Below are 16242 nucleotides of genomic sequence, written 5' to 3' on the forward strand. Positions count from 1 at the left end.
TTGCCAACAAAACTCCGTCTAGTCAAAGCTATGGCTTTTCTGTTAGTCATTTATGGATGTGAGAGTTGGGCTGTGAAGAAAGCTGAGTGCCAAAGAATTAATGTTTTTGAACTGTGGTGTTAGAGAAGACTCTTGAGAATTCCTTGGACTGCAAGGAGATCAAACCAGTCAATCTGAAAGGAAATCAATCCTGAATATTCATTGGAAGGACTGATGCTGAGGCTGAAACTCTAATAATTTGGCCACCTGATGTGAAGAACTGACTCATTGGAAAAGATTGAAGGCAGGAGGAGAAGGATAAGATGGTTGGATGGCATCACCCACTTGATGTACATGAGTTTGAGCAACCTCCAGGAGTTGGTGATGGACAGGGAAGCCTGGCGTGCTGCAGTCCATGGTGTTGCAAAGAGTCGGACATGACTGAGGGACTGAACTGAACTAAACTGATGTTATCTGCTGCTGCTGCTGCTAAGTCGCTTCAGTCATGTCTGACTATGGCAACCCACTCCAGTACTCTTGCCTGGAAAATCCCATGGACGGAGGAGCCTGGCAGGCTGCAGTCCATGGGGTCTCGAAGAGTCGGAAGCGACTGAGCGACTTCACTTTCACTTTTCACTTTCATGCACTAGAGAAGGAAATGGCAACCCACTCCAGTGTTCTTGCCTGGAGAATCCCAGGGACGGGGGAGCCTGGTGGGCTGCCGTCTATGGGGTCGTACAGAGTCGGATGTTATCTACCATCATCTATATATACCATATATGATATTTACTATAATCTATATATACCTTATATGATATACCATAATTGCCATCCCTTTAGTCTACCTTTGTCTTTATATTTAAAGTGGTTTTCTTGTACACAACAGATAATTGAGTCCTGTGTTTTTAATCCCCTCTGACAGTCTCTGTCTTTTAATTGGTGTATTTAGACCATTGATGTTGGAATTGATTACTGATATAGTAGGATTAATATCCACCTTATTTGATACTGTTTGCTATTCATTGCCCATATCTTTGTCACTATTTTATCTTTCACTCTTTTTCTAACTTTTGGTTTTAATTATGGATTTTATATGATTCCATTTTCTATCCTTTCTTAGCATAGCAATTATACCTCTTTAAAAATTTTTTTTAAACACTTTGCCCTAGAGATTGAAATATGCATTTCTAACTAATCCATGTTGAGTGTCAAATAGCACTATACCACATCACCAATAGCACAAGCACCTTAAAATAACAAAATATTACTAATTCTTCTCTCTGGTCTTTTGTATCATTGCTATAATTCATTTCACTGATACATACACTCCAATCTTCAAATACATTGGTGCTATTATTGTTTTAATAAATTGTTGTATGTTAGATCAACTAAGAATAAGAAAAATATATTTTTATTTTCTTACCATTTATTCCTCCTTCAGTGCTCTTCCATTCTTTATGTAGATCCAAATTCCTGATATATCATTTTCCTCCTCTGAAGAACTTTAAACATTTCTTACAAACCAGTGTTCCTGGTGACAGATTCCCTCAATTTTTGCTTGTCTGAGGAAGTATTTATTTCTCCTTCATTCAGAAGAATAATTTCAGTAGATACAGAATTCTAATTTGGTGTTGCTATTTCTTTGGAGATTTTAATTATTTCACTCCATTCTCTTCTTGCTTGTATGCTTTCAAAGGTGAAATCTGATATAATTCTTACCCTAGTGCCTCTATGAGTAAAATAAAATCTCTTTGGCTTATTTCAAGATTTTCTCTTTGCCTTTGATTTTCTGTAGTTGAATATGATGTGCTTTTCAATTTGAGAAGTTTCTATTGACACACCTCCAAATTCACTCAGTCCGTCCCAATCATGTTCAGTCTACTGATGAACCCACCAAAGATATTCTTCATTCTGTTACCATGTTTTTAGTTTCTTGTATTTCCTTACATTTGTGGGAGTTTCCATTTCTCTCCCTATACTACTTACTTTTTCATTCATGTTTTCCTCTTTCTCCATTAGATTTCTTAGCATATTAATCACAGTAATTTTAAATTTAGCTGTCTGATAATTTGCAAATTTCTGCCATGTCTGAGTCTGGTTCTAATACTTGGTTTGACTCTTCAGACTGCTTTTATGCCTTTTAGCATATGTAGTAATTTTTTGTTGAAAGCTGGCATAGTTTAATATTTGGAAGGACCTGAGGTGAATATGTCTATAGAGTGAGGTTTTATGTTAACTGTCTACGGGTTAGATTGTGTTTACCACTTATTTTGGCTGCTGTGTCAGGAAATAAAATTTCCTTACTGTTAATGTTTTTGTCTCCCTGCTGTCTTTGGTTTCCCTAGAACAGTGGTCCCCAACCTTTTTGGAACCAGGGACTGGTCTTATGGAAGACAATGGGAGTGGAGGTAGAGGATAGTTCAAGTGGTAATATTAGTGATGGAGAGTGGCACATGAAGCTTCCCTTTCTTGCCCTGCAGCTCACCTCCTGCTGTGCAGCCAAGTTCCTAACAGGCCATGGACTAGTTAGTACCAGTCTGCAGCGGGGGTGGGGGGTGGGGGCGGTATTGGGGCCCCCTGCCTGCCCTAGAGAACTTTTCTACTACCATCTAAATCTGTATGTCTCCCCAAATATCATATGTTGAAAAACTTATGCCCAGTGTGCTGGTTTTTGGTGATGCGGCCTTTAGGAAGCGATTAGTTGATGAGCGCAGAACAATCATGAATGAGTGTAAAGCCTACATAAACTCATACCACATACCATGCCCATACCATACCCTTGCTATGGTAGTTATATTTTTAGTCTTTTGAGGAACTGTTTGCCATAGTGGCTGCATCAATTTACATTCCTACTAACAGGGTACATACAAATGCTACATTTTAAAAGTCTTCTGCATTCACTTTAAGGGCATTGTTACTCTGTAGATAATTCTGGTTGCCATTTTTCATTCAACACTTTAATAGAGATGTTATTCCGCTTCCTCCTAGATTATATAATTTCTAGCAATGTTTCTTTCCAAACCTAGTTTTTGTTCTTCTGTATGTAATGTTTCTTTTTTCACTGCTTGTCTTTAAGATTTTCTCTTCATAATTGGCTTTTATTACTAGTCTGTGGGGTACAAGGCCATATTTATCTTATATTTGTTTTGCTTGGGGTTCTATGAAACTTTGATTGGCCGTTTGTCTCTTTTATTAATTTTGGGAATTTTTCTTTTCAAGTATTTTTCCTGCCTCTTTCTTTACTTCTATTTTTATTTTTCCAATTATGTGCACAAGAAACCTTTTGTCATTGTACTGGGGGATATCCTAAACTATTGAAGGCTCAGAATATTTTTTTCTCTTTATTTCTGTGTTTCCATGTGGTTAATGACTATCGATCTATCTCAGACTATACGGTTCTTTCCACCAATTTGTTCACATATTTTCTGTTAATTCCTTTAAAAGAATTCTTAGTCACTGACATTGTGCTTTACTTCTATAGAATTTCCATTTAACTTTATTAATAGCATGCAGTCTTTAAAGAATTTTAATGTGTTGATGTGTGTTATTCACCTTTCCAGTAGATCTTTCGACATAGTAACAGTGATTTCAAAGGCCCTGATTGTTCCACATTAGGTTTATTTCTGATATTGTTTCTGTTCTTTGTCTTATCTCATTATGATGCACAGTTTTAACCTGGGGTTTTTTTTTGTTTGTTTTTGTTTGTTTCTTGTTTTTGCTTGATTCCATTTTTATTTAATGCTTAGCAGTGTAAAAAAAAAAAAGTGGATATTGAGATAATAAGATTTATATTTGAAAAATAGCACAACCTCTATTTTGGTTAGGATCATTGTTGGGGGCATTTATTCAGTGTAGTAATTCATCTGTGCTGAGTTTTGTTGTTGCTACACTACATAAAGTCCACCACAAGCTTCACAATCCTCCAGTGGAATTCTACTATTTGTAGTGGAAGACCTGAAGCACCAGAAGATTCTCTTAGTTTTCCTGTTCCATCCTCAACGTTTAGCAGGCCCTGCATACTTGTCTTGTGGGCAGTCTCTGTGCTCTTGACCTATTCCAATGGTAGACTGCTGTTTTTGTTTTTTGTTTTTGTTTATTTACTCATTGCAAGGCTTTGTTGAATGCCTGTATACTCTTAGGTTTTCCAGGTAAATCTGCTGCACCTCAAACCTTAAAAAGCTCAGTCAGTCTGCCCAACAAAGGCTATTGCATATCTCCTGCCCTGCATCTACTATTTCTTATGATACCTGATGGAGGCCAATGGAAGATTTTATAGAGTATGTGTGAATTTCTCTTATGTCAAGGTTTATTGGGGATTCTGGCCATTGTGTGATATGCAGAAAGTTTATTAAAACTTTTATTATCCTAATATCTGTAATCAGATAAAAAATAACTAGTTTATGCGGCTCATCTTCTCAAAAGGGATTGCAACTCTTTGAAATTTTATCTTCTTGCTTTGTGACCTCACCTGGGATGGTTTTTTAGAAGCATGATTTTATAGATTATTTGGCCCTTTTTTTTTCTTTTCAGATTGGAGCAATGTTCTCTTGAGACATTTTGGATTCTTAGCAGTTTGGAACATGGATCTCATTTCTCTTGATTAGTCACTTTAGCTTTATCAATTTCATAAACTACCAATTTTACAGTTTGGTTGCTTTCACTCTCTTATTATATATTGGTTTTCTACTTCATTAAGTCTGCTTTGTTTTTATTTTGGTTTCTTCTTCTTTTTCTGCATTTGGATCACTTGAAGAGATTGATATTTAGCTTGTTTTCTACTTTAATTTTTTACTAGTTTATGGCTTTGAGGATATGAATTTCACTGAAATTAGTGATTTAACTGCATCTTGAAGTCTGATATATGGTATTATCACTATTGCTCATTTAAAAATATTTTATATTTTTCAAAATAAAATTTTCTGTGACTTATAGATTATTTAGAATTATAAAAATATAAGAATCTTCAGTTATCTTTTTGTCACTGTTTTAAAACATTGAAAAGTGAAAGTGTTAGTCACTCAGTCATGTCCAGCTCTTTGCAACCCCATGGACTGTAGCCTGCCAGCCTCCTCTGTCCATAGGATTCTCCAGGCAAGAATAGTGGAATGGGTAGCCATTCCCTTCTCCAGGGGATCTTCCCAGCCCAGGGATTGAACCTGGGTCTCCTGCATTTCAGGCAGATTCTCCACCAGGGAATTTTTTTTTTTTTGACATAGCATTATGGTAAATAGGTATACACTGCTTGATTTTAATTTGTTAACCTGAAAAAATATGTTTTGTACAGTGTTTGATCACAATTATCAACATATTAAATATCTATTTGTTCAACTTGCTAATTATCTTCTTCAAATCTTTGGGCTTCCCTGGTGGCTCAGACGTTAAAGAATTGAATGGCATTGAAGCATGTAAATTATCATATGTGAAACGAATCACCAGTCCAGGTTCGATGCATGATACAAGGTGCTCGGGGCTAGTGCACCAGGATGACCTGGAGGGATGGGATGGGGAGGGAGGTGGGAGGGGGGTTCTGGAAGGGGAAAACATGTACACTCATGGTGGATTCATGTCAATGTATGGCAAAATAAATACAATATTGTAAAGTTAAAAAATAGATAAATAATCTAATTAAAAAAAAAAAAAAAGAATTGCCTACAATTCAGGAGATATGGGTTTTACCCCTGAGTCAGGAAGATTCCCCTGGAGAAGAAAGTGACAACCCACACCAGTATTCTTGCCTGAAGAATTCCATGGACAGAGGAGCCTGATGGGTTACAGTCCATAGAGTTGCAAAGACTCAGACACGACTGAGCGACTAACACTTCACTTCACTTCACTTCAAGTCTTTAACACCATTACTGATTTTGTGTGTTTGTTCTATCAATTAATTACTGAAGTGGGATAAGTGTGTCCTTAAAATTGTGACTTTCCCTATTCTTTCAGTTCTGCCATTTCTCAATTTATTGGAAGCTATATTATAAAATGAAAGTGAAAGTCGCTCAGTCGTGTCCAACTCTTTGCGACCCCATGGACTGTATAGTCCATGGAATTCTGCAGGCTAGAATACTGGAGTGGGTAGCCTTTCCCTTCTCCAGGGGACCTTTCCCACCCAGGGGTCAAACCCAGGTCTCCCGGATTGCAGGTGGATTCTTTACCAGCTGAGCCACAAGGTACATACAAATACAACAATATTATGTCTTCTATAAAGCTGAAATTTTCTTCAATTTTCTGCATGCCTATAGACAGGCATTTTTGCTCTTAAAGTCTATTTTTATATGCTGCTATATATATTACTCACACACACTATAATCTGTTTTCATATGACACTTGTAGATACTTTGGTAATAGTATATATCATGTTCCAGAGCCAAACATATCTAAGTGGCCTTACAGTCTTCATCTAGAAACACACATCGTTATATCCTCACTGACAACAACAAAAAGTTGATGCAAACAGAAGAGAGGAGATCCAGAGAGACAGAACAAGACCAAGAGCAAGAGAGAAAAAAAAGAAATTTCTTGGATCCAGGTAACTGAGAAATGATTAACTTTATCGGTTTTAGGTCATATGCCCAATCTCCCCCTAAATCAATCTTGGTGGCTCAGAAATTACAGGGCCACAGTAGTTTTCCCAGCTTGGATTCAAGTCTTGAATCTATCCAGGATAGTCTCAGAATTCTAGAAAAATCTGTCCCTGATATTGTCACATACACCTTTAGAGTTACAACACGCTCTGCAGCTCCAAATATGGTACCATTCTATTTTACAAAATAAGCATATGGCAATCTGACTAAGGATTTTAATACTTTTCTAGCTGGTTTTGCAGCTAGAGAAGTCCGCATAGGGAATATGTGCCAAAGCACTTGCTCCTGGGGAGTCTTGGCCATGGAACTTTGAGACTACATTCTGCCTCTCCTTCCTTTCTCCTCATTGCCATCTGAAATACAGATGGGATAGCCAAACCCTGATTCACAGGGTTAAAAACCTGTAACAGAAACTGGTGACTAAGTGAAATTCTTGAGCTCCTTTTACAGAACAGCAGATAAGGGAACAGGTTGTTTGAAAACTCCTATTGTAATGCAACAAAACTGGCTGATACGAGGTCAAACCAATACAGCTCATCAGAATCTGTGCAGAAGAGACCTGCTTGTCCCATAGGTGACCCACTGTCATCACAGCCCAAAATTCACCAACCTGTTTCACACCAAATCCTCTTATTTGCACATGTCCCATGGAGAAGCATGTAACCAAGATAAACTTGCACAGAACACCAATTATCTCACTTTTCCTTACCACCAATCACCTTTCTCTAAGGCCTAAGACTATTCTGCTTCTTTCTTCTGTTAATATTCTAAGCACCTGTCCTCCTGGGAGACAGACCTGAGACTTATTCTCTTGCCTCCTTACTGGGTTGCCTCTGCTGTAAACCTGGGTGTCTCAGTGTTTTGGCTTGTAGCTCCTTGGGCAAAAGAACTTGGTTCCCTAATAGCAGCGGCCAAGCTTTTAACTTTTAGGTTAGTACAACACCTTAAGATACAGAAAAGAATGGAAGAAATCTGAATCAACCCCCAAACCCCAAAGGTGGATCCACCTTAGTAAAAGAACAGAAAAAAAAAAAAAAAGTGGATATTTCTGGGCTATAAAATCAAGGATTTAATACACAGGTTCCTCTGTCCATGGAATTCTGCAGGAAAAACACTGGAGTGGGGTGCCAGTTCCTTCTCCAGTGAGGAAAGAAATCACCGAGTTAAAAAGAAAATACTTTTTTAAAAAGGAAAGAGAAAAATGAACAAATGAAAGACTTTTCAACTGAAGAAAAATTAATAAACAAACCTCTTGTTTCACAAAAACACCCCTGAGAGACAGGCTGTTGAACTCTCATCCTACCATTATTTGGGTCCCGATCACTATGGGATCAGGAATACCTAAGTCACCTGTGGAAGAGGGGCGAAGTTGGGTTTACCCAGCCAGGCGGGGAGGAACCCTTGTCTCCCTGGCTTTCCTGGAATGCACCCAGGTTTCTGCCTGCAGGAAAGGAAAAAAAAATACAAGTCCTTCTATTCTTTCAGTTTCGATTCTCATAAACCCCACCCGTACCAGATGACTTTTAATAAACAACTGGCTTTTCAGCTTCTGAATTTAAGAGTCGGTTTCCAGAGGAGCCAGAGGCAAGAGGAGCCCTAGGGGCGATCCAGAGCAGCTGACTTGACTCCCAGCTACAGCACCTGCTCCAAGTAAGTTTTAAGTTTGACTTTCCAAGCATTCTTCTGTTAAATAATGGCAATAAAATCCCCAGTGCAGGCCCCATCCTGGGAGAGGGGAGGAGAGGATGGTGCCGTGGGGTCAGAGCATTGCTCAAGCAGCTCAGAGTCGGTTGGTTTTGAGGCATGTCACCCTGATGCTGTGTTCCTTCTGGAGCATGTAGCAGTTGCTGTTGTTCAGCTGCTAAGATGGTGTCCGACTCTCTGTGACCCCATGGGGTGCAGCACCCCAGCCTCCACTACCTCTTCTACATCCTGGAGCTTGCTCAAACTCACGTCCATTGAGTCCATGATGCCATTAAACCATTTCATCCTGTCACCCCTTCTGCTTCTGCCCTCAATCTTTCTCAGCATCAGGGTCTTTTCCGATATGTTGGCTCTTCACATCAGGTGGCCAAAGTATTGGAGCTTTAGCTTCAGCAACAGTCCTTCCAATGAATATTCAGGATTGAATTCCTTTAGGATTGACCGGTTTGATCTCCTTTTTGTCCAAGGGAACTCCCTAAGCAGGGCTGGAGCAAAAAGTCTGGCATGGGACAAGGATGAGAGTATGCTTCATCGTCTGAGAAAAAGGGGCTGAAGTCCTTTTTAGGACTGACGGCCCAAACTCACAGCCCTCTCATGGAAGCCCTGGGTGCAGTCTCTTCCTCCAGCCCCCTCCATCATGACTGCACCCCACTGGGCACTGGTGGTAGTCCACAGACAATTTAAATCCTAACAGATTACCAGTGGATTATTTTTTTTTCTAAACATTCAATATTGTGAATATTACAAAACTGTAGTATTTGAAATAATTCAATGTCACTCTTAATATAAAAAAATACTAACTGTAAGCCTAATCGTGTTTATTTACCATGCATTTTTTTTTTTTTAATACCTGGCCCATACAAATACTGCCTCTGATAACTTCTGATACTTGCTGAAAATACAGAGTGTGGGGTACTTTTAACTATCACTTCAGATAACTCTACTGAATAGTAACCATTGGAAACTGTTCATCATCTTCTGCCATCTAGTAACACTATTTCATTCTAGTTATTTAGTTTTGAAGTTTCTTGGTTTAGACACCTCAGAATGTTTTTAATTAAAAAAAAATACACGGTTAACTTATGGACTCCTACCAAAGCTTTATCAATATTCTGACTCAGAAGTGAATGCTACTATTCCTGTTGCTTAAAACTGTTCACCTTAAAAATAGTTATTTTTCAAGTAAAAATGAGTTTACTCAGGAATAGCCCGGGAATTGTCATTTGGGACAAGCAAACTATAGCAAAAGACGTGGGGCAAATCCAACCAAGAAAAAGAGAAAGTTTCTCTCTCTTATTTTATAGAGAAAAGTCGTAAGTTAGGAAAGACTGTTTTAAAAGAAAGTCCATTGGAGAAAAGTGAGAGTTCAAGGTAATGACCCTTTTTCCTTGGCTGGGTTGCTGGGTTACTCCTGGGTTCTTCCAGGAGATATGAGGTACAACTTTTCCTGTTGGGGACTCTCACTGGAGAATCTCCTGTTGAAGATTTTTTCCTTGGGGTTTGTGATTGACAATTCTTCTCATAATTGATCTCCAGTGGTACTGTGTGACAGCTCTTCTTTCTGGCCTGCTGATTCCATTTGAGTGACGTTTCCTTTTATTAATTTTCACCTAACACAACAGTAAAAGGTCATTTTACTCCTCCATCTCTGCTCCCAATCCACTATAGAAAAAAAAAAAAAAGAGAGAGAGAGCGAGAGAAGGGGAAATTTTAGAGACGAATTCTTTTGAACAAATTCATGTTTTTTCCTGACTGAAAGATTTTAGATAACTTATATTTCTTGGCAAATTGCAACTTACAGAATGCACCAACACATTATAACATATTGTCCAACTTATTTACTGTTGAAGAGGTACATTAATGCAGGAAAAGTTTTAAAATTTTTCTGAGAATTTACATCTTACCATCTGTATAGTAATGAATCAGGCAGGAATTACTGTTTTTCCTATAACACTGGTAAGAAAATGGAGGCTTTGCAGGTAAGTTCCTTTTTCAAGGTTTCAACAGACAATAAGTGACTTGAACCCTCAGGTTTGAACCCTGGCAGCCCAACTCCAGAACCTGTACTTGGACACCTCAGGGCAGCTTTCAGCTCCTCCAGCCTGACTCTTCCCCCATGGCTGTTCTCCCTCTCAGCTGTTACTGCTGGGCCTCCCAGCCTGTTCATCTTCCTCTTGGGCTGTGTCCTCCCACTGCTGCAACCAGGGAAGGAAGTGTCACTTTTTCAGGCCAAAGCCAACTCTCCACTTTCATTCAGAAATTACCCTCCCAGTCTTCAGAGACACTCAGTTGTAAAATTATATAGGATTGACTATGTGCTTGTATAACTTTAAGAGTATTGTAAGCATTATGAGATATGTAATCCTCCTAATGACCCCAATACCCCACATGGATCACAGCTTTGTCATGGTGAAGGGACATCTCCAGATAGTCAATACCGAAATCAGACTGATTGTATTCTTTGCAGCCCAGATTGGAGGAGCTCTATACAGTCAGCAAAAACAAGACCTAGAGCTGACTGTGGCTCAGATCGTGAGCTATTTATTGAAAAAAATAAGGCTTAAATTGAAGAAAGTAGCGAAAACTGCTAGTCCATTAAGTATGACTTAAATAAAATCCCTTATGATCATACATTGGTTTTGGTTTGGTTTGTGACCCTATGGACTGTAGCCTGCCAGGCTCCTCTGCGCATGGGATTATTCTCCAGGCAAGAATACTAGAGTGGGTTGCCAATTCCTTCTCCAGGGGATCTTCCCAACCCAGAAATTGAATGCAGATCTTCTGCATTGCAGGCAGATTCTTTACTGACTGCACTACGAGGGAAGCCCTTGATTATACACTGGAGGTGATAAATAGATTCAAAGAATTAGATCTGATAGAGTACTTGAAGAGCTATGGACAGATTCATAACATTGTACAGGAGGCAATGAAAAAAACAATCCCCCCCCCAAAAAAAAAATACAAGAAAGCAAAGTGGTTGTCTGAGGAGGACTTACAATTAGCTGAGAAAAGACGTGAAAGGCAAGGGAGAAAGGAAAAGATAAACCCAACTGAATGCAGTTTCGGAGAATAACAAGGAGAAATAAAAAGGCCTTCTTAAGTAAACAATGCAAAGAAATAGAGTAAAACAACAGAATGGTAAAGACTAGAGATTTCTTCAAGAAAATTGGAGATATCGAGAGAATCATTTCATGCAAAGATGAGCACAATTAAGGATAGAAACAAAAAGGACATAACAGAAGCAGAAGACATTAAGAAGAGGTGTCGAGAATACACAGAAGACCTACACGCAAAAAAACTGAATGACCCAGATAATCACGTGAGTGATCACTCCATCCAGAGTCAGATATCCTGGAGTGTGAAGTCAAGTGGGCCTTAGGAAGCATTACTACAAACAAAGTTAGTGGAAGTGATGGAATTCCAGCTGAGCTATTTCAAATCCTAAAAGATGATGTTATTAAAGTGCTGCACTCAGTATATCAGCAGTGGCCCCAGGACTGGAAAAAGTCAGTTTTCATTCCAATCCAAAAGAAGGGCAATGCCAAAGAATGCTCAAACTACCGTCCAGTCGCTCTCATTTCACATACTAGCAAGGTAATGCTCAAAATCCTTCAAGCTTGGCTTCAGCTGTACATGAACTGAGAACTTCCAGATGTACAAGCTAGATTTAGAAAAGGGAAAAGAACCTGGGATCAAATTGCCAACATCTGTTGGATCATAGAAAAAGCAAGAGAATTCCAAAAAAAATCTACTTCTGCTTTATTGACTATGCTAAAGCCTTTGACTGTGTGGATCATAACAAACCGTGAAAAATTCTTCAAGAGACGTGAATATCAGACCACCTTAGATGCCTCCTGAGAAACCTGTATGCAAGTCAAGAAGCAACAGTTAGAACCAGACATGGAACAATGGACTGGTTCAAAATTGGGAAAGAAGGATGACAAGGCTTTATATTGACATCCTGCGTATTTATTAATAATGTATATGTGGAGTACATCATGCAAAATGCTGGTTTGGATGAATCACAAGCTAGAATCAAGATTGCCAGGAGAAATATCAACAGCCTCAGATATGCAGATGATACCACTCTAATGGCAGAAATTGAAGAGGAACTAAAGAGTCTCTTGATGAGGGTGAAAGAGGAGAGTGAAAAAGCTGACTTAAAACTCAACATTCAGAAAACTAAGATCATGGCATCCAGTTGAAGCAGTGACAGATTTTATTTTCATGGGCTCTAAAATCACTGCAAATGGTGACTGCCGCCATGAAATTAAAAAACACTTGCTTTTTGGAAGGAAAGCTATGACAACCTAGACAACATATTAAAAAGCAGAGACGTCACTTTGCCAACAAAGGTGTGTATAGTCAAAGCTATGGTTTTTTCAGTAGTCATGTATGGATGTGAGAGTTGGACCATAAAGAAGACTGAGTGCCAAAAAATTTATGCTTTCAAATCATGGTGCTGGAGAAGACTCTTGAGAGTCCCTTGTACTACAAGGAGATCAAACCAGTCAATCCTAAAGGAAATCAACCCTGAATATTCATTGGAAGGACTGATGCTGAAGCTGAAGCTGAAGCTGAAGCTCCAATACTTTGGGCACCTGATGCAAAATGCCGACTAGAAAAGACCCTGATGCTGGGAAAGATTGAGGGCAGGAGGAGAAGGAATGATAGAGGATGAAATGGTTAGATAGCATTGACTCGCTGGATATCATTTTGAACAAACTCTGGGTGATAGTGAAGGACAAGGAAGCCTAGCAAGCTGTAGTTGGACACAACTTAGCAACTGAACAACAACAGCCTTAATGACAGATTGATCTTTACTTTTCATGTCACCACTTTACAGAAGAGAAACTTGAGGCACAGAAAAATTAATCTTCCCAGTCATCACACAGTTCATAAAGTATGGCAACACGTGGACGTTGCTTAGTATTGTCTTTGAGAAAATAAAGGGACAATCCAAGCTCTCTGACTGCTACTGCTGTCTGTCTCTTGAGATCATGAAACACCTTACCATTGTAATGAAATTATTTAAAGTAGAAGCTAGCCCAGATGTGAGACTCTGACATATCTAGGCAGATCTTACAACACCCTGGTTGCTTGCTTCTCTTCTCTATCTGCTTAAGAAATGTCTTATAATTTCTGTTAATAAATTAATTCTTACATGGACAACATTGTGTAGGTACTTTAAATTCTGTTGTGTTTTGTTTGAGAGAAAGATGCATTCTTTATCTCAATTTCTTTCTCTCACGGTCCCTCCTTTTCCAGCCTGTTCCTGCTCCCTCTGATTCCCTGCATCTGTCTGTCCTCATCAAAGGATGAGGACACTGATCACCTTCATCTTTCCTTTATTGTCAAGGTTTTCCCTGGATACTCTCTACATAAATTCAACCCCCAGTGTTCCATAGACCATTGCTTGCTCATTTCCTTCTGATACTTTACTACCCTCTCATGTACATGTAAGGCTTCCCAGGTGGCTCAGTGGTAAAGAATCTGTCTACCAATGTAGGAGACATGGGTTTGATCCCTGGGTTGGGAAGATCCCCTGGAGTAGTAAGTGGCAATCCACTCCAGTATTCTTGCCTGGAAAATCCCAAGGACAGAGAACCTTAGCAAGCTACAGTCCATGGGGTGGCAAAGATTTGGACATGGCTGAACATGTACAGGCCTTACATATATGTATGTTGGTTTTACTTTCTGTATTATCTGTTTCCTCCACTGGAATAGAGTACCGTGAGGCAGAGATTTGTATCCATTTTCTTCAGTTTGATACTGAGCCCCTAGAATGATGTTCAGCACATGGTAGTTTCTCAGTGAATATTTGTACAATTAATAAGTGACCAAATCATTCTGACACTCCAGAAATCATCTCTGATCACTCCTCATCTCCTTCATGTCCCATCTGCCTCTACTTACCCCCAAAATGTTAGTATTTTCAAGGTTCCATCATCAATACTTTGTTTTCTCATTCTGTTCACTATATGGCTCATGTGGGCAAGGTTGTTTTAGAGCTCATTTAAAGATCAATAAGATAATTTCCATAATTTACCTGTACAGGCCTTGACACAGGTTGGCTAAATACTTACCTTTTAGAAACATGCAAAGCATGGAGAATGAATATATAAGTTCCACAAGCAGAAGGCTGATGAGGACTGTGAGAGATGACTACCAGATCTTATAGTCTACTGAGTTGTTCCTCTGGGTTACAGATTCCCATGGCGTCTGGATCTATCAAAATGGACCCCATCTGTCTAGTAGAAAACCAGAAAAATAAACTATCAGTAAATCCTGAAGCACTGAAGATTCTAGACCAGATATCTCAGCCTCTGGTGGTGGTGGCCATTGTAGGGCTGTATCGGACAGGAAAGTCCTACCTGATGAACCGCCTGGCGGAACAGAACCATGGTGAGTATTGTTCAGGACCATTTGCTGGGAAACAGTGATAACACAGGCTGCTGATCATCCTCTTCTAGTGCCATGTTAAGGAAGAGCCTAACTCCCCCCACTGAAAACAACTTCTTAATTCTCACCACTGAGTTTGTAACTCCAAACCTGTCTCTCCACAGAGTTCACTCTTTTATCCAGTAATGGAGAGTTCACAGACCTATCAAAATGTCCGCCTTATTTGTCCCATTCCTATCCACTGCCATCTTCTCAAGGGTTCATCTTCAAAAATTACTCCCTTCCTTTCTCCTTCATCACTTTTGCCCTAAACCACAGGGTTATTTCAAATAGCACACAAATGTTGTTCAACACGCTCTGTTTTTTAGAAGGGATGTAAAGAAATACAGACAGATGAATTCCTAAAACTCCCATTTCTCAATGGGGCTACCATCCGTATTTTTTTTTGCTTCATTTAATTTCCTTATTTCCAAACTTTGGTAAATTATACCCCTGTTTCTCTACTTAGTCTTTTCTATTATCGTAACTATAAAACATATGGAACAGTGCATAAGACATATATATATATGTATATATATACACATACAATAAAGTTGATAAACCTAAAGTGATTATCTGTGTAATCACTACACAGATCAAGAAATACTTCAACACCCAAAAGCCCAAATCATGACCTCTCATACCTTCACTAGATCTCACCAATGTTTTGACTTCCATGGTGCATTCTTTCATTCTTCCTTTTCAAAAATGGCTTTATATTATGTTTCTGCATTTGTTAAGCATTGCGCAAACTTAATACAAAAGGAGTTACATTGTAATAATCATGGGGATCTTGCTTCTTTAGCTCAACAAGAAGTTTATGAGGGTCATCTAGTTTGTTGTACATATCTATAATTCATATATAGTCACCACTGTAGAGTATGCTATTGACAGAGGATAGAAAAATTTATTTATTCACTCATTGCTGATGAACACTGGTATTATTTGTAGCTCCAATTTTTACGGGTTCACTGTTGTGAATATTCTTTTATCTATATCCTGGTGCATGTGTACACTAGCCACCCTTGTTTGATATACTCCTAAGTGCCATTGCTGGGTCATGGAGTCCATATGTTTTCAGGCTTTCAAGATAATATCAAACAGTTTTTCAAGTTTTATGTGCAATTTTTGTGCATATTAGCAGTAACTGGAATTCTCTACATCTTCATAAAAGTTTGCTAAGACTTTTTTTAGCTTTGGCTGATTTGGTGTCTGTACAGTTGCACATTATTTGCCTCACTACAAGTAAGTAGTACTCGTAGATAGATTTCTTCCTATCTTCCTCTTTCTTTTTGCTTTACAGCCTCCCATTGGCCTCAAATAAAACATTTTATATTTGTCTGTCTTTTAGAGAATTCTTGACAACTAGTCAGGGGAGGGCACTTTTTCTTTGCCAGGCTAAAATAATTAATAGGTCATGTTTTTTGGTGATTAACGATTTGAGAACTCTAAGAAATGTTATCAGTCAACAGTCAAGGTGTTTCAACAATATTCCTTTTTATTTTATTCAAGATAACATCAGGTAATAAGGAGGTGA

At 38.8% G+C, this 16242-nt stretch overlaps 1 protein-coding gene across 5 annotated transcripts in view; it reads left to right on the top strand.

Moving 5' to 3' along the window:
* Window positions 1-8111: 8111 nt before the first annotated feature.
* Window positions 8112-16242, top strand: part of LOC145507963 (guanylate-binding protein 7-like) — a 34120-nt gene continuing 25989 nt past the window's right edge. For all 5 annotated transcript variants that reach the window (XM_081495514.1, XM_081495512.1, XM_081495517.1 and 2 more), the window contains exons 1-2: window positions 8112-8210; window positions 14474-14669. In XM_081495514.1, coding sequence (XP_081351640.1) covers window positions 14480-14669 — 190 coding nt within the window. In that variant the 5' untranslated portion in view covers window positions 8112-8210; window positions 14474-14479. The remainder of the gene's footprint in view (window positions 8211-14473; window positions 14670-16242) is intronic.

This window comes from Giraffa tippelskirchi, chromosome 5 (assembly GCF_054371585.1).
Source record: "Giraffa tippelskirchi isolate mGirTip1 chromosome 5, T2T-mGirTip1v1.2.pri, whole genome shotgun sequence".
Classification (NCBI taxonomy): Eukaryota; Metazoa; Chordata; class Mammalia; order Artiodactyla; family Giraffidae; genus Giraffa; species Giraffa tippelskirchi.